Source organism: Hakea prostrata, chromosome 5, assembly GCF_041222555.1.
Source record: "Hakea prostrata isolate BN-2017 chromosome 5, UWA_Hpros_2, whole genome shotgun sequence".
NCBI lineage: Eukaryota > Viridiplantae > Streptophyta > Magnoliopsida > Proteales > Proteaceae > Hakea > Hakea prostrata.
This window is the reverse complement of record NC_142604.1, coordinates 52,520,555-52,539,292: the sequence shown is the minus strand read 5'-3', so window position 1 is coordinate 52,539,292 and position 18,738 is coordinate 52,520,555. Positions and strand designations below refer to the sequence as shown.

Genomic DNA, 18,738 nt, shown 5'->3' with positions numbered 1-18,738 from the left:
GGATGCATTTGAGCCTTCTTCGGATAGTCGTTGGATTCTAACAGTTAGATCCGTTGAGCGATAGACTTCTACTAGTTTGAACTAGTAGAGGACTCCTGAGATAACCTCACGGTTATCCGATGGTTATCCCTTCAATAGCGATAAGTGACAGCCGCCAAGTTGAGTCTGCCATCATTAGGGTAATTAACCTAATCCATTAGTCGGATTAGGGCGTGCCTGTGGCTGATTTAGTTTTCTTCCTCAGCAAGCTATCTCCTGGACCCGGCTCGCTCGGAAGCGAGTCGATTCCCTCCGTCTCGACCGGGGTCGAGGGTCAACCGAGTATGAACCTGGTTCGATCATATTTCCTCCATATCAAGGAGAAACCAAGAAGAATCTTGGATTCCATCCACACAAACACACATCAAACTCGGATCATCGCGGAATCATTGAGAAAGGTGAGTGTTTTTCAACCTCTCTTCTCTAAACCTAGGTTTATGATGTTTTATTCATAATAAATGATAGATTTCGGTAGTTGGGTATAATGAATGCTTGCAATTATTTCTATTCAAGTTTCCCTTTAGTTTGGAAGTTGTTTATGCTATTCGCTACAAATGATTTCGCATTTTGCCTCTCAAAGACGCCCGTAGGCACTCGCGAGAGACAAATTTGGGGCTTTTTTATTGAGACCAAATCGGGGCGAATTGCTAATATTTTTACCCTATTACTGTTAATTAGAATTTCGCAAAGTCTCGTTTCGATTCGAAGTATTCAACTTCGAATCGGAGGTGAAATATGGATTTTTGCTGAAATGAGGTTGTGAATGCCGGGTTTGAGACTATTTAACAAATTGGGTTCAGGAATCATGATTATGGACCTCTTTTGAGACCCAATTGGTTCCAAAATTAATATCTACTTCTCTTATGTGATTAGGACTATTCTGAGTATAATCATCAACTCTTGAGTGTGAAATTTGGGACTTTGGAGAACGAAACCCAAATCTAAAGGTGTGGAATAAACTAACATGTCGAGGCAGAACGTAACCCTTCTTCTTCTCAGATGGCTTATCAAAAGTTCCATAAATCGAATCCAACTTCTCAAAAGCTGATTTCGTCAAAACAATGAATCGGCCAAGATGACCACTAGGAGCGAGCTTGAGCAGATTAAGCCTCTCAATGTTAGCAACCTCAACTCCAGGAATATTCTGGAAAGCCTTAACAATCTTGGAACCTTTAATCCCATAAACAATCAAAGGACCTTTCCAAGAAATCTACTATGGTTCCTCATCTTACCCTTTCCAGGACGAATGGCATGGCTGTCCTTAGTTTTCTGAGCATCAGGGAAAGCACCCACCTGCTCGAGGATCTTGATAGCATTGGATGTCTTCTCGATGGCCTCAGCAGAGTCACCAACGACAAGAGGAATCTCAGGAACATTTTTGATACGGTGACCACGGGCGAGAACAATAGAAGGAACAGCAGAAGCGGCTAGGGCAGAAGCGATTGCGAAACACTTCTAGTTGACATTGATTTTCCGGTGCAACGGTGCCAGATCGTGGTGGGAGCAAACATGCAACCACCATGACACATGTTACCGAAAGCACCCTGACCTGCACGGTGAGTACCATGATGAGCACATTTATGTGTGAAATCTTAGGGCATAAAGCATGCATTTTACACACTTAGAGTGGAGCTACCTTGGGTTTTATGTTGTTTTTGCTGATTTTAGGACTTTTCAATATTTAAGCAAATATTTGGAGTTTTTGGTATGAATCATGCAATTTTACATGTCAAGAGGTCCATTCAAATTCTCAAATGCGAAAATGGGCCTGATCTGGAGCATGATGGGCTAGAGATTGATTATGGGCCCACTCCGAAATATTTAAGAGATAAAGAAGGCAAATTTGATCTACGGCTGAGATTATAAATTATCAATCAAATCTACAGAGATATTATTGAGAGAGTCCAAATGGAGAAAAGAGTCCTTGCATATTTCAATATCTTATTTCCTATTTGTGATTTGGTCAAAGAAAGAAAAAGAATTATATTTAGAGAAGGAAGAGGCAAAAATCTCGTTTTTGAATGTCTTTGTCCAGTTTCGATCAAGCCCTTCATCGAACAATCATCAGTGTCCAATCGTGCTGATTTTTGGAGGAGAGCTTCATGACTTCTTAAACCTCAAATCCAACGGTGGAATTGTGCATCTGATCTCTCTAAGTTGGTCCGATTAGTACGTCAAAACCCTAATTAGCTAAGTCAGATAAGAACCCTGAGTTTGATTCAAATTCTGTCAAGATTCATATCCCATGTAAACTCTATAAAAGGAGAGCATACTCCATCAAAGGAATGTGTTTTAGAGCTTAGTAGAAGCACTCTTTCTTCTCTATTCAGTTTATTTAGGCTTTCTCTAGTTTTCTTTGCTTGCATTTGTGAGATTTAAATTTCTAGATTGAATGTTTAAGTTTAATTTTTCTATGTAATGCAATTCAAGTTCAAGTTTCAAGTTTTAAGATTCGTTTATCTCTGGGTCTAGCAATTGCAGATCTAGATCATTCTAGATCTAGATCTGGTTGTTAGGGTTGGTTGAGATTCAAATTGTTTGTTCAATTCGCAAGTAATTAACATTCTTCAATAATCTTCTCTCCTCCCTCCATTCCCGCTTCTATCTACCCCTCCATATTCTTAATTTAGGATTTTTTTTCAGCATTTATTTATTGTTCTCCCTTCCCCTGGGTCCTTGATCAGAGATGCCTACAGTCGTGCCTCTCTTTGATTAAGGTTTCCCTTTCCTTTTATTACTCTGTTATTTACTTTCTGCAATTTATTTATTGTTCTCCCTTCCCCTAGGTCCTTGATCAGAGATGCCTACAGTCGTGCCTCTCTTTGGTTAAGGTTTCCCTTTCCTTTTATTACTTTGATTATTTATTTACTGCAATTTCTTTTTCTCTAATATCTGTTCCCCCGATCGGTGGACTGTAAGCCACGGCAAAGGGTCTACGGTCAAAGTCATTATTATTATATTTCTCTTCCCTAGATCCAGAGCTGACACTCGGATCACTTCCCTTTTATTTTTATTTATTTTTCGCATTTTTTTCTGCCTTTATTAATTATGCGTTGATTATGTTTGCTTTAATTTTCATTTCAATTCGATCGCATTAGATGTATGGATTAGGACCGTTCGTTTAGTTTAATTAAGTAATTAGCAAATTTTAATCATTGCACTCTCGCATTATCATTAAGAAGTTAATTCTAAAGTGGCATATCTCCTTGAGATCGACCAATTAGCTACACGATACCGTGCGCCTTGCGGTTACTTTTAATTTCACAAACAAGTACCACCGCTGGGAACACGAGGAATACGTGAAACAGCACGACCGGTACCCCAGGACTCGGCAGAGGTTTGATGGTCGGCCTTCTTGCTGATGGCGTAAGGTTGGTGGCTATTCTTGGAGATATTGGCGTGGACGAAGTTGACAATGTCAGGACGGATTGAAGCTTTCATGACATCAAGGAGAGGAAGGTTGTTGCCACCGTCGGTGGCCATGTCGCCTTCTAATGGCTGGACGTTGACGAGAGGTCTAGCGGCGGCGACCATTGGTGGTGAACGGAGGTTGAGGAACACAGAGGATGGAAAGGAGAAGGCAAAAGAGGGTAAGAGTGATCTACGGTGTATTATGAAATATATATGGAACGCACAAACCCTCCTAGGGTTTTCAGGTTTATATTTTATCATTTGGCATTGAAGAGAGAGAAAAAAATCAACATGACCAATGTGTCCCTGAGATACTGTAATGGCTAATATACCCCTAATTTTATATCTTATTTTCAAATTTTGACCAAACTCATAAACCATCAATAAGAAAAATCTTCGGGGCCCACCCTTAAGTTACCTAAACCCTCGTAGGGGGGAAATATATTAATGACATCACCCTGGTTAGGAAATCAAAGTTAAAGTGCTCCGCAAGGAAGTTCAATTTTTTATAAAAATAAAAATACCCTTGAATGAAAAACCATGTACTCAACTTGTCTTCCTCTAGGGGTGTAAGTTTGGCCTTGACTTGCCCTAAGCCCAAATAGGGCTTGGGCTCAAGATTTTGGATTTAAGGATGGTTTAAGGTTAAAATATTAAAGGCCAAGGGCGGCCATGAAATTACTCTTTGGCCAGTCGAACTTATCCAGAACTGTTCCTGATTTTTTGCCCTAATTTTGACATTGATTCTGGCCTTAATCCTAGTCCTAATTTTGTCCATGATGCTTGATCTCAATGAATTAAGAACAAAAATAAAGAAAGGGCCAATCAAAGCCAAGGTCAGGGCCAGGGCCTATAGAGTCAATCAGGAGTAGGCACACGCAGCCAATCAGGGCCAAGAACAATACCAAGTATAGGGCCAATTAGAGTTAGGGCTAGGGACAGGATCAAGTAAGGCCAATAAAGAGGGGAATAGACTTATATTAAAATATATATGGCTAGGCTTGGGATTGCAAAAGCTCGGCCTGTTGTAGCGCTATCTTCATCTTCCTCCCCTTTGCCATCTTCTTTCCTTAGAATTAGGAAGTAATATTGAAAATGGATAAATAAAAATTAACTGAGATTAATGATGGTAGTAATGGGAAGTCTAATTGACAAATTGAATAACTCAAGGAATGTCATTAGTGTTAGGGGGACTCAAGGGGTTGTGTTGACAGTTCCTTTTAATTTTTGAGACGACACAATCCAAGCAAGTGACCATGGGCATATGAGAGGTTGTTTGGCAATGATTCTTAGTGTTTATTGTCATAATGAACGAGAAACAATTTTTGGTGTGTGTGTGCCTAATTCTCATTTTTTTTGTCTGAGGTTCATCCGGGCGCGCACCTTGATTACATCCTCAGAGGGAGTTTTGTTGTCCGCAAGGATCGAACCCATGATCTCTCCACTGAGAAGTATAGATCTTACCACTCTACCAACCCTGCATTAGGGGTGCAAGTTTGGCCCTGACCAGCCTTAAGCCCGCCCTAAGCCCAAATAGGGCTTGGGCTAAAGATTTTGGCCCTAAGGGCGGGTTAGGGCCAAAATATTCTGGCCTTGAACTAGGGCCAAGGGCGGGCCTGGGATTACTCTTTGGCCAGCCCAGCCCATCCCGACCTTGATCTTGGCCCTGATTCTAGCCCTGATTCTGGCTCTAATTTTGACCCTGATTTTGGCCCTAATTTTAACCCTGATCTTGGCCCTGATTCTGACCCTGATTCTGACCCTAATCTTGGCCCTGATTTTGGCTATGATTTTGACCCTGATCTTGGCCCTGATCTTGGCCTTGATCTGGGCCCATGATTTTGGCCCTGATTTGAGTCTGGACCCTCCACCCATATGGAGAGGAATTAATTATAATCCACATGGGTAAATATTTGACACCTGTCAAATTTGAAAAACATGATCATGTTTTGTAAAAAAATTAATAAAAATAAATTATATTTTCATTACTAATGTAGTAAGCATCTACCTGATTTTGGCCCGATTCTGACCCTAATTTTGGCTCTAGTCTTAATGTTAATTTGACCCTAATCATGTATTGGATTTTTACCCTAATCTTCACATTAGCATTGATATAACTATAAGTCTCGACTTTGACCTTCAGTCATTTTGATAATATTAGACTATGAGTTCACTTTTTATATTATTTTTAAGATAATTTTTATTTTTCAAATTAAGTCATTTTTAGTTCCAAAAGATCATTGATTTGTTTTTTTTTGGACTAAGGTGAGATAATATATTATAAATAATAAAAGCTAGTATATAGAGAATTAATATCTAACAAATCTACACCCCAACTTCTTATCATGAATATTGACATCTTTCTTTTGCCTCCAATGTGATATTTCAGAGAAGAAAAAAAAACTTATTAAGGACAAATAGCTATGTTTGTAACTAAATATAATTTTCTTTAACTACGAAAAAAATATCAATACTAAATTATCGTTGATTTACTTGTTAACAAAGTTTTGATTTTTTTATTATTATTATTATTATTTTTTTTGTTTAAGGATATCAATGTGAGGGGTTTTCAATTTCTATCACCAAAGTAATGGGAGAGGTTTTCAATTTCCATCATCAAAGCAATGAGAGACTTTCAAAGATCAATATAGAATTATGTAGTATGAATTTATTTATACTTTATCATTTTGTATGAGCTTGAATCATCTTATATTTCTATGAATTTTATTTTCAGTTTACTTATGAAGTTATGATACTTTTATTTTTATTATTATTATTATTTTTTATGAATTTACATTTGTTATTTTAGGTCCAAGAATATGACCAATTAAGGCTAGGGCCAAGATAGGGTCAATCGGGCTAGGGACAAGGCTAATTAGGGTCAGGGCTAATTAGGGCCAGGGACAAGGTCAATCAGGACTAATCAGGGCCAATCAAGGCTAAGGACAGGGCCAATTAGGGCTAATCAGAGTTAGGGCCAGGGCCAAGGCCAATTAAGGCCAACCCATCCCGACCCAGCCCAATTAGGGCCAATTAGGACGGGAATGGGCTTGGCTTGACCCTGTAGGGCTTAGGGCCAGGGAGAATAATCATTGGCCCTGAACTAGGGTCAGAGCGAGAATGGGCTTAGATTAGAACATATAGGACTAGGCTTGGGATTGCAAAAGCCCAGCCCAGCCCAGCCCAGTTGCAGCCCTACCCTGCATTGACCTAATTCTCATTTTTTGCTATTGAAATAAGAACAGAATGAACGCTTGCCTTTCGCAAAATGGGCAGGCTTCTTTTCAAAATATTTGGAAATAATACAAAACAATTGAAGAACGAGTACATTGCCAAATAAACAAATCCAACATTACCAATATTGAGAATATAGAAGCCCTTTGTTTGGCCTACTTATACTTTCGAAATCAAATAGCAAAAGTGGAACGATTTAAAGTATTGCACCTTCATGGGCAATGTAAAATTCATGTAATCCATATCTGCAGGCTGGATAATAGTAATTAAACAATCAAATAAATCCATCAAAGCAAACCCAGAATGTTGACAAGTCATCTTTCCTGTCAACAATGCAAGCAAAATCATGAATTATTCATGATCCTGCATGTAGTGAAGAAAACAAAGTACCTTGGAAACAATGATAGGGCGTTGTCTATATTTTCAAATCTTGTAGGTAACCAACACTGTTGAAGTAGGTAGGTTCGATTCAGCTTATCATTCATGAAGTTAACATTGAGAGCAAGAAGAACGTTTCTTTTGATACAATTTTAAAATTTCAGATTGTAGATCTCAAGTACCAGTTGTGTAAGACATGGTTGTCACAGGCAGGGGGGGTTGTGCTCTAGGGTTTCGTATATATGTTTGTATGTATATGAACTAGTAAAAATTCACCTGCATATGCACAAGGCACAAGGTTTATGTCGCTATTGACCCTAATAATGTCAAACTTTATGATAACTCTTGTGTTATGCTCTTTAGATCTTATGTTAATAAAAAGAACTGTACAAAATGATCTTCATTGAATTATTAACGTCTTTTATTATTAGTTGTTTTATTCTTAAATACATATGCAGTTGATGAAAGCATGCTCACAAGTTTCTTCACAATCAAGCACGTTTTTCAAGTGATTTATTATTTTTAACTCAAATTTTTGTTGCCAAATTCCGGTTTTGGAGGTAGAGTTGGGTGTCAGATTTTGATTTGATTGATCACCTAGATTGCATGTTATTGCAATTTGCAACACAGCTTATCTACAATATGTTTTGTGATAGGAGAATGGAAATGCGGTTGCTTTCGCAATAATTCGTGTACCTTCTATTTTGTGGTTAATTAGATAACTAATGTTTTTCATTAAAAAAGGAAAGAAAAAAAAATTACTAACTGTCGATCCTAACTATGATTTTGGCAATTTGCAAATGGGCAGTAAAGAAGCGGTAGAATGGTTGAGTTGACTTTAGATTTATTCTGTCAACTGGATTTTTGTTCGAGTACATGTCATACATGGGTAAATAAATTCTGAATTATGGGAGAAATGAATATAATATAAATCTGGCTAGATCACAATTTTAATTAAAAAAATTTTATGATAATTCTTTATTTTTTATTGCAATAAGAAAGAGACTATCAAGTTGATGTTTGTACATTTACACACAACTATTTATCTGTCTTAATGAAAAATGGTTGTATCTCTGCAAAGAATAAAAAACAAATTAAAAGATCTTACTTCTACACACCTAAAATAAATAACTCTTACTACCGTAAATGATGTATCATCCATAATGATGATGATCATCATCATCATCATCATCAGATGGTAAGGACTCAAGGACTTGGAAACTCTTCAATTTTATCGCCGACGCTAAACCAGTAACAAATATTATGGCCATTCTTTCAGAACGGAAGTTGAACCTTAAATGTAAGTTGCAATTGCTGATTCCAACATAACCTGATATCAACCTCCCACAGTTTCTAGGGACTAGCAGAAATATCAAAAAGGTAAAACATATGTAGTCAAATGAAAAAGGGCTCTTGATATTGATATGACCTGTAGCTAAAACAGAAACTACTTAAATGATAAAATAGAAAAAACAACGTTGACAGTCATGAAAAATTTAGGGCTTCAGGATGAACTTTAAATTAAGTCATCTTCAAAATTGCTCAGTACCAAGAAGAATTTTGATGGTCAAGTAATTACTTCAATTCTCCATCGCAATTCCACGTTCGAAATTTCGGCTTGCTTCTTCAACTATCTCCAGTTCTTGCAACAACTTGTTTAGCTTAGCCATGTTATCTTCACGTATGCGTACAGGGACTTTCTCATAACCAGAAGCATTCATTTGTTGTGCCAAATTTTCCTTTTGCCTGAATGTACAAATTTGACAAATCAGAGGTCAAAAAGATGAAATTTGGCAAGAAATATATATGAAAGAACTTAAAGATTCAGTTCATTTTTTTCATCTCAATTATTCCATAACGTATGAGTGAAATGTTTAATATATTGAATACCAAATATGTGTGCTCTCTGTGTTGTGTAGTGTCATTGCAACACTACAGAAAAGCAATAACAAGACATTTAGCAAAACAGTTCAAAAGGAAGACAAACCATAAAATTGTGATCAAGGCAATTATTTCCAAGATGAGTTCAACATGTACAATAATTATATGTTGGGATCAGCAATGTAACAAAGACTACCTTAGGATCTACAATTCAACATATGGCGAAGTTCTGCAACAGATATATCTATATGCCATGTAATAACTTTGTTTCATCAATACATGCATTAACTCCTCAAGCATCTCGAAATCAATTGCTATAACCAAGGACCAGATACATCGAAGAATACTTGGCATCCGAACCTAAAAATATAAATGGAGATTGAAATTTTAATGCACAAGATGGGATTCTCATTGGGATAAAGTTGGCTGGGCAGTGAAATTATCATGCTAAGAGTTTCCTAATTCACATAAAACTGACAGAGTGGATCATATGAAAAAGTTAGTGACTCCTTTTGTGAGAGTTTGTTTTTGGTCTTTGAAGTCCAGATTACTGATTTGTGGGTGTTTCATGTCCAAGAGCTGTTTTCCTGTTGGTTATAGTGGAGCAGGAGTTCTAGTGTTGGGTGCTTAAAGTCCCCACTGTAATTATTGGTTATGGAATCAGCCTTCGGAACCAGATGTGCCCAACAGGACTGCTGCCTTCAGAAGACCACTATCAGGTAAGGAGAAGATCTAGCACTCAATCCCCCCATTTTTTTCCCTCTAATTTTTTGTTTTCTTAGTCCAGGAAATTCCACTGAGCTGACCTAACATTTAAATTAAAACCTAAATTCCTGTAATTTTAACCATCAGTTTATGTTCAAACTTCATTCCCATCTTTCTTGCAAACACCCCCCCCCCCCCCCCTTAAATAAATAAATAAATAAATAAACCCTCTTCTTTATTTCTCTTCCGTTAAATCTGATCCTGGCAGCAACCCATTCCCTCCAGCAAAACCCAAGTTACAGGCTTCCTTAACTGTAAAGACAGCAACTCCATAATCAAGAAAGTGGATCAAAATCCATCCACACGTTGAATCCTCCAAATGTCAGAACATCCCCATATACCCTACTCTAGTTGATATGCAAGTTTCATCCAAATTCAGTCAGTCGATTCTTGGAAATCTACAGCTAGTTTTTCTGTCCCTACACCCTAAAACTCTACATGTTTCTATCATGGTTTGAGGTATCATGAAATTTCAGTTGAAAATTGAAGTCTCGAGACAAGCTAGGCTGCAAAATCTGAAGAATTTAAAATCTCGGTTCGAGTTCCTCTATAAATGCACTCTCTCATCAAGTAGAGACAAGATCTCGCAGTCTCGATTCAACTCCTCTCGGTTCGTCTCGACCCCAACTCTTCCCCTACTTGCTGCTGCTTGCTTTTTCACCGAATTTTTTTGTCAGAAAACTACCAGCTCTTCACCTATATTGCATCAACATCCTAGTTGGCTCATCAACAAAAATTAATCAACAATATTCAAAGGATTTTCAAGCCATTCTTTAAGGAAAATGAGTTTTCTTCCCCAATTTCATTTGTTTTCAGATAATATGTTAGACTCGGCGTTTGAGTGTGGATTAAATGTATGCTGAATGTCTTTGCTTGATCTACAATTTCATGGGAAAATATTATTCTCTAGTATTAATTTGATTTTTTAATTTTATAAATTAAAGAAATATATTGTGTAAGAAATTAAAATTAAAAGAAAATGAAAAATATTTATATTTTGAAAATGATTGTAATACCATTGGAAGAGGCTACAATCTCATGTAGTCAGCCATTTTTTTTCTTCATGATTGTTGCTATTTATTTTTTTATTTCAGAGTTAATAAATTCAATTAAAATATTAAACAAAAACTATTTTCATATGGAAAATTATCTGTTTTTTAAATGACTCTTGGATACTATGCTGCCACTCCTCATGTGGAGGATGCTATTCTTGACAACTTGGAGTCAACTAAATGACGTAGAGGATCTAGGGCCAAGATGCGAAATTTCTCCAAAACTAGGGGTTCTGATACCCAGAAAAACTACCAAAACCCTGAAATTTCAGCAATATTTCATGGAAATTTTGCCGAAATGTTGGAATCTTTTATTCAGATTCGACCTTTATATAACAAGGGTAAAGACTACTGCGAAATTTTAGTGAGATTTCGGAAAATTTCGGAGAAACTTTCAACCTTTCAATTTCGCTTGTGGTTTCGTTTCACCATATGTCGAGAACCAGAAATTTCAGCAAGTTTTGCTGAAATTTCATACTATGCCTACAGCAAACCCTATACCCTCTAAACTCCCAACTTCCCATCCCCAATCCACCCCTCCCCTTCCCAATAGCATTGCACCTACCCCTACCCACTAGTCCTACTTTTAGTTTCATCAAAAGACCTTCATCCATTAGGTTTTAAAATTTTCTGCATTTCATCTTTAAACTCTAGAGCCCTTTAACTCCCAAATTTCTCAACCTAACTTCAAACCCTTTTAGGATTATCATCTCCCATCCCTATTCTACCTTCCCCTAACCCTAGTCAACTTCTGATAAGCCCCTTGTATCTAGGGAAGGAAACGATTGAAAGATTTGAAGAGTCCTATTGCATTCAGATAACTTTTTAGGATTAGATTTGAAGAGTCATATTACATTCAGGTTACTTTTTAGGATTAGATTTGAAGAGTCCTATTCGAATTGGGATGATTCTTTTGATTAATATTGTAGGAACGTAATTGATATAAATAGGGGGAAGGAAGAGTAGAAGAAAAGGTTTTTGAATTATTGGGGAAGTGTAGGTGAGAGCTATTGCTCTTGGGTAGCCGTAGGATTCACCTACTGCTAGTAGTGTGTATTGTTTCTTATTCAACTTTTATTCAAAGATTATTATCATCTTCTTGAGTTATTCCATCTTTGTTAAGTTGCCTCATTCGGGTACTTAACAAATTGGCATCAGGGCCAAACGACTCCATGGTAATGGTAAAAAGCAGAATGGAACAGAGGGTAGAGGAATTAGAAACCATGGTTAACGAGATTCAAGGTCAGGTAGGGGCCTTAGCATATCAGATTGAAAAAGGGGAAAAAGCCAATGATGAGTTCTAGAGAGGAACTGCGATTTCTGTTCTCAAAAGGGAAATCAGCCGATACCCTAACAGCAACGACGCCTGAGGAAACGCCAGATGAGAGAATGGGTGAAACAGAAAAATCGAGGGAATTCTTTCCTAGGCATCTTGATATGCCAATTTTTTTTGGAGACGACCCTATGGGATGGATCGCACACGCCGAAAGATATTTCGATTTGAACAAATTAAGTGATGGAGCGAAACTTCGAACCGCAACTTTGTGTTTTGAGGGAGTTGCGTCAGGGTGGATACGTTTTCGCGAGTTGCACCAACCATTACTATCATGGAAGAATTTGAAAGAGGAGTTGATCCAGCGTTTTAGTTCCGCACAGATGAAGACTCCACAAGAAGCATTGATCACCCATAAGCAGGTTGGGTCGTTCACTACTTACCGCGATGGATTTGAGGCGCTTACGGCAGCTGCCGACGCTGTAGAAGAAGAGTGGTTGAAGGGTGTGTTTTTGGCAGGGTTGAATGAGGACGTTAGGGCAGAGGTAAGGGTATTTGGACCCACTAAATTGGGCCAAATAATGGATCTGGCCCAGGCAGTAGAAGCAAAAAACATGGCTGGAAAATTCAAACAGAAACCTGATTGGGCCAGCCCACTCCACTGACCCAAAATTCAGCCCAGCGATATGTTCAATTGGGCCAAACTAGCATTAACTCAAAAGGTCCAACACTAAACCCAGGAACCGGAACCAACCAGGCGTTCAATACCCCGGTTCGACCAACCCAAAAAGACCCAACGTCTTCTTCCTCTTCCCATCGTTCTGCAACACCGGCAACGACAGGTTCTTACGGACGATCGAGGTGGCTTTCTAAGGAGGAAATCAAGGAAAAAATGGACAAGGGTGTTTGCTTCCAGGTGCGATGCTCCTTATACCAAAGGTCATTGTTGCCCTTTGAAGCAACTGAGGGTGCTGCTACTCCACAATGCCAATGAACAGGATGTTGCAACCACGACAGAAATGACCGGCGATAGCCCTGGACTTGACGAAATCGACCCTCTGGTCGAAACGGAACTTTCCATATTTTCACCTTGAGGACAAGGTGAAACTGTTGGAGGGGAGTATTGATAAGCCCCTTGTATCTAGGGAAGGAAACGATTGGAACAAATCCCTAAAATCTAGGGAAGGAAACGATTGGAAGATTTGAAGAGTCCTATTGCATTCAGATTACTTTTTAGGATTAGATTTGAAGAGTCATATTTCAGATTACTTTTTAGGATTAGATTTGAAGAGCCTTTTTCGAATTGGGATGATTCTGTTGATTAATACTGTAGGAACGTAATTGATATAAATAGGGGAAGAAAGAGTAGAAGAAACGGTTTTTGAATTATTGGGGAAGTTTAGGTGAGAGCTATTGCTCTTGGGTAGCCGTAGGATTCACCTACTGCTAGTAGTGTGTATTGTTTCTTATTCAACTTTTATTCAAAGGCCATTATTATTATCATCTTCTTGAGTTATTCCATCTTTGTTAAATGTTGCCTCATTCGGGTACTTAACAACTTCACTAAGAGTCCTAACCCAAGTAGGATACTTCAGACCAATCCCAAAGCCCCTAGGACTACCCTGAAATTATAAAAACAATAACCACAGCCCCTTCTCTAGCCTAAGTGAAACCCTAAACCCAATTCTTTAAACCCCAACTTCAATTTTCAGTTCTGAAATAGCATAACAGCAGCAGCCGAAATCTAAACCTCTTTAACTCAACCATAAAACCCATCCTAACCCTAAACCTAAATTCCAGATCTGAAACTCAAAATGCAGCACTGCTTTGAATCTAAACTTTAGGGTTTTGAAACCCTAAGCCTGGGCAAAACCTTCTAGGCATAACAAACTAACTTGAAACCTTCAAGGCACTTAAAGAAGACTGCTGGATCCGAAGAGAGAGGATACTGGAATAAGCCCAATTCTAAGGTACTATCCCAATAACTAAACCCTAGAATTTGGTTCACATCAAACCTGGGCCCTAAAACCCACCAAGATAGGCCCTCAAGTTCACTCAAGTTGAGCAGGAATATTGTACCAGATCTCAGTTTTTTGGCTTGGCTGAGATCTGGCTCCAGAGCAAGATCTCAAATGTATGGTCTCAAGAAACCCATTTCCTAATACTAAATTGGCCCCAAATTCTGACACACCTCTCTTTAAAACACCCGATTCCTCCAAAATGGCCACACCCGTCACACCCTGGGAGGGGGGGCCCCCCCCCCTTTTTTTTTCCTTTTATGTTTGACCTAATTCCTCTCTCTTTAAATGTGAAATACCACTCTTTGGCCCCCTCCAAAAATTAAAAATAAAAATTTAAGATAAAGATGATGGGTATAAATGTCATCCTAAGACAACATCCTGTAAGGAATAAAAGGTTAAATATAATTAAAAACTAACTCACGATCCATGAATTCCTATGAGATTTCCCAAGTAATGCCATTTTTTTTTTTTTTTTTATTTCTTTTTTTTTTTTTTTTTTTTTTTTTTTTTTTTTCCCACGTCTCACAAAATATTGGAGTAGTTAGAAACTTTGGAATCTAAATTTCTCCACATCGTATTTTTTTTTTTTTTTCTTTTTTTTTTTTTTTTTTTTTTTTTTTTTTTGCCCCTATTAATAATATATTCTAAGATGGGACCTAAGGGTCCCACAACATTGGCCCCGGGATCGTGGGCCCACAGGCGCACAACATCGGCCCCCCCAAGTTCAACCCGCTCCGCCCCGGTCACACCCGGGGCGCCGGCCGACCAATGTATCTGTCACATTTTGCATTCTTATAAACAAGATCTTCCATCCCTACCTTGACAAATTTGTGGTGTACTTGATGTAACCAGGGTCAGCAAGCATAGAAAACTTCAACTTTTGAACCTAAAACAGCCCCCAGAACATGCAGCATTAAGGGCTGGCAGAATCTGACTAGGGATATTTGGGTCAATTTAGCACCTCTATTGGAGCTCCAATAGGGCTAGAATGCTGTTAGGAGTCTATCTATATCTATCTTTATTTTTAAATTTGGTTGTGTTTTGGTCGAGTTACTGAAGAGTACTTTTCCAAATTTTCAAGTAGGATTCTTCTAGAAGTTGGTTGCATATTTTGCAAGTTATCTTTGTTTAGGAGTTCTCTAGAAGACTCCTTTTCTAGTTTTGTTGAGAGCCTTTTTTAGGTAGTTGAGTTGTAATTGGTTCCCTAAGTTGAGTCCAAGTAGGTTTTGTGAAATCCCCTATGATCCTAACCCTGTAGGTCGAAGAACCCATAACGCGAGTAAAAGACAGCTGTGGCCCAGAGACCGTTGGATTAGAATTTGAACCGATGGAAGTGGATGGTGAGGATGATGAATCTGGAACTTTACTAAGTTTTGGAAGAATAACTGAATCGAACACTAACGGACAGGGAAAATGGATTAAGAGTTCATTGCTGGCACTTTTAGAAGGTTCCAAAGATCAAGTAAGTACCCCCTAACATGTGGGTTTAGTGTTGATGAAGAACTTGGGGTAAATTGCCCTTGAAGCTCACTCATGGAGGCTGGAGTAACTTCCAAGGGTAGGGTCTACTAGGTATGAGTCTCTCAAGCAACCCTACCCAAGCAACCCATCTAGGTGCCCGCGAGTAAAAAAAGGGTAATTTTGGGATTCAGTGTCTCAGACCTCTATTTAATGAGATTTTTTACCTAAAACACATTATTATGATGCTCGGCCGTCAGAGAATGTCAGATCACGTCAAGAAGGAGAACATTGCAAAGATCATCTAGAGAGTTATCCATATTCCAACCACAAATTCTAAGGTTAGTTAACTCCTTCATTAGTGTAGCTCATCTTTGTTTGATTCTTCGCCGAAAGTAGAACCTTGTGGAAAGATCCATAATTATGGGTACCTGAACCCTTTCTTTATTTCTTTTTTTGGCTTTGAAGTGATTCTACAATCACTCTAATTAACCAATGTCTTCACGAATAGATTTTGGAGAAACCTAAATTGTGGTTCGATCGATTATTGTTTAGATTTGAGTTTTTGAATGTTTGTTGTGATTAGATCTTGTCTTTAGGAGTTTTTAGAAAATCCTTTTCATTATAAAAGTTGTTTGGAACAGAAAATTCGAACCTATCTCAGTACTTTATCGGTTGTTGTCCGCAATCATACATGGGTCTCCCGAGCAACCCACCCTTGCACTGCCTAAGTGACCCTACCCTAGGGTCAATTGGCAAGGGTCTCTCGAGCAACCCCCTTTCAAGCAACCCATCCCCCTGTTGTTTTGGTTTTCGATTCTACTTTCGATGTTTGACTTCTAGGGTTATTTTAACATTGAACCAGTGTGTAAACAGGACTACTGGGGAAGTGTTAAGCCATCCTTCATTTCACTTTGAAAAGGTTATAAACTACTTAAAAGGGGAGGACGTTCATTTATATATGTTTATCTATAAATTCTAAAATGATGTCAGACTTGCATATTGATTTGTATGCTGCTGTTTAATAGCTTTTGCATTTGTTTAATATTCTGAAATTGCTAGAATCATGTTCGACTATTGCTTTGCTGATTTGTAAATTGGTGTTGTTAGAAAACAAGCTTTAAACAATCAAAATAGCAATTGAACTTGAACAAAGAAAAGAGAGAAGAAGAAAAAGAGAAGAGAGATGAAGAACTAGTAGAAAAGACCTGTGATTATTAGCTAAAGAGTCTAGAATCACAGAGCACTTTTATTTATAGCTTCTAATGAATCTAATACAACTTGAGAGACAAGTAATTGTCCTCTAGAAGAAGGAAACAAAATATTACAGCTTTAGTAACTTCCTAACTCCTAAAATAGAAAGTTCTGAAAATAGAAACTACCACCAAAATAGAAACTATGCTTTCTAAAAAACTCCCAAAACTTATGTAGCAAGATTCCCACATTAGAAATAGAAAATATAATCAAAACAACATCAAAATACTGTTCACGTGAAGCTGTTTTTACTGTTCACGTGAACAGTTAAAACACTGTTCACGTGAACAGTAACGTGAACAGTAAACTCCAAATTTACGTATACTTCAACACTCCCCCTCAAGCTGGAGCATACAAATCTCCCATGCCCAGTTTGCAACAGATAGACTGAAAACTTGGTCTGAACAGAGCTTTGGTGAACAATCAGCTAGTTGGTCAGTAGAGCTCGCAAAAGGAGTTTCTATAAGCTTCTTCTTCATTGCATCACGCACAAAGTGACAATCTACCTCTATATGCTTCGTTCTCTCATGGAACACTGGATTACTAGCAATGTAAGTGGCTGCCTGATTATCACAAAATATTTTCATACGGGCAGAAACTGGAAATCCTATTTCCTCTAACAATGAACGAAGCCACATCAATTCAGCAGCAGTGTGGGCCATAGCCCTATACTCAGCTTCAGCACTAGATCGAGCAATGGTGGACTATTTCTTACTCTTCCAAGTCACAAGATTTCCACCAAGAAAAGTACAATAACCTGTGGTTGACCGGCGATCAATGACGGATCCAGCCCAATCTGCATCAGAAAAGGCAACCAAGTCCATACTCCGATTTAGTCGATAGATGAGCCCTTTTCCGGGCGCACTCTTGAGGTACCGAAGTACTCTCATCGTTGCATCCCAATGAGCCTTCCTAGGAGACTGCATAAACTGACTCAACACACCAACAGAATAAGAAATATCAGGACGAGTAACAGTAAGATAAATAAGTTTCCCAATAAGACTCCTGTAACGATGGACATCATCTAACAAGTCACCATCATCACGTCCTAACTTTAACTGAGGATCCATGGGAATGTCACTAGGTTTAGAAGCAAGCATGCCAGTCTTAATCAAAAGATCTAACACATACTTTCTTTGTGACAAACTTACTCCTTTTTTACTGCGGATCACTTCAATCCCCAAGAAATATTGTAGATCACCTAAATCTTTGGTTTGGAAAAATTTTTGTAAGTGTGCCTAAACTAAATGGATTGCATCAACATCATTGCCTGAAAGGACAATATCATCAACATAAACTGCCATAATGACAATACAATGTTTGATTTCTTTTTAGTTTTACTTTCCATTTTTGGACCAATGTAATATCAGTTTTGATTTCGTTTCACCGTTATTTTGAGATCCATCTAAGATCCTTAATCATTCTTGATTCTTAAAACAGTTAAAACACTTGATTCTTTTATTGATTTTTATTTTTGCTCATTATTATGCTATTATGTGGTGTGGTGTGGTGTGTGAAAATAATAAAACATAAATCTGATCTTGTGACTGTGGATCACTCCCTTACGTATTCGGGTAGCTCTAATACCGGTTGGGTGGATGTGACAGGTTTCCTAAGTTGAGTCAAGCTGGTTTCTTATAGAGAGCCCTACGTATATTCCTTTAATGTAATAAGATTAAATTATGGTCGTATATTCCTTCAATGTAATATGATTAAATTATGGTTCAAGATCTCGTGAGATCTTGCTCAGATCTCACTTTTGTGAGGTCCCTAGACGAGATCTTAGGCGAGTCTCACTAAATGCAAAATTTCAATCGAGATCTCGGTCCACCAATTCTTTTAAAACCCATGTTTCGTGCGAGACAAGTCAAGACAGCTTTTCAAGTTCATTTTTTGCCAGGTTGTCACCTCCTCTCATCAACAGCTTTCCTCAGCAAGAATAGCTATTTATGGGCCCAAGTCCAAAGGGCAA

General features: G+C 38.1%; 1 protein-coding gene and 1 pseudogene across 2 annotated transcripts in view; both read right to left on the bottom strand.

Annotated features, from left to right (window-relative positions):
- Positions 1–835: 835 nt before the first annotated feature.
- Positions 836–3,573, bottom strand: LOC149016478 (large ribosomal subunit protein uL4 pseudogene; annotated as a pseudogene).
- A 4,237-nt stretch (positions 3,574–7,810) lies between these two features.
- Positions 7,811–18,738, bottom strand: part of TWN2 (valyl-tRNA synthetase / valine-tRNA ligase (VALRS)) — a 46,956-nt gene continuing 36,028 nt past the window's right edge. For both annotated transcript variants that reach the window (XM_089154605.1, XM_089154606.1), the window contains exon 23: positions 7,811–8,808. In XM_089154605.1, the coding sequence (XP_089010731.1) occupies positions 8,643–8,808 (166 nt within the window). In that variant the 3' untranslated portion in view covers positions 7,811–8,642. The remainder of the gene's footprint in view (positions 8,809–18,738) is intronic.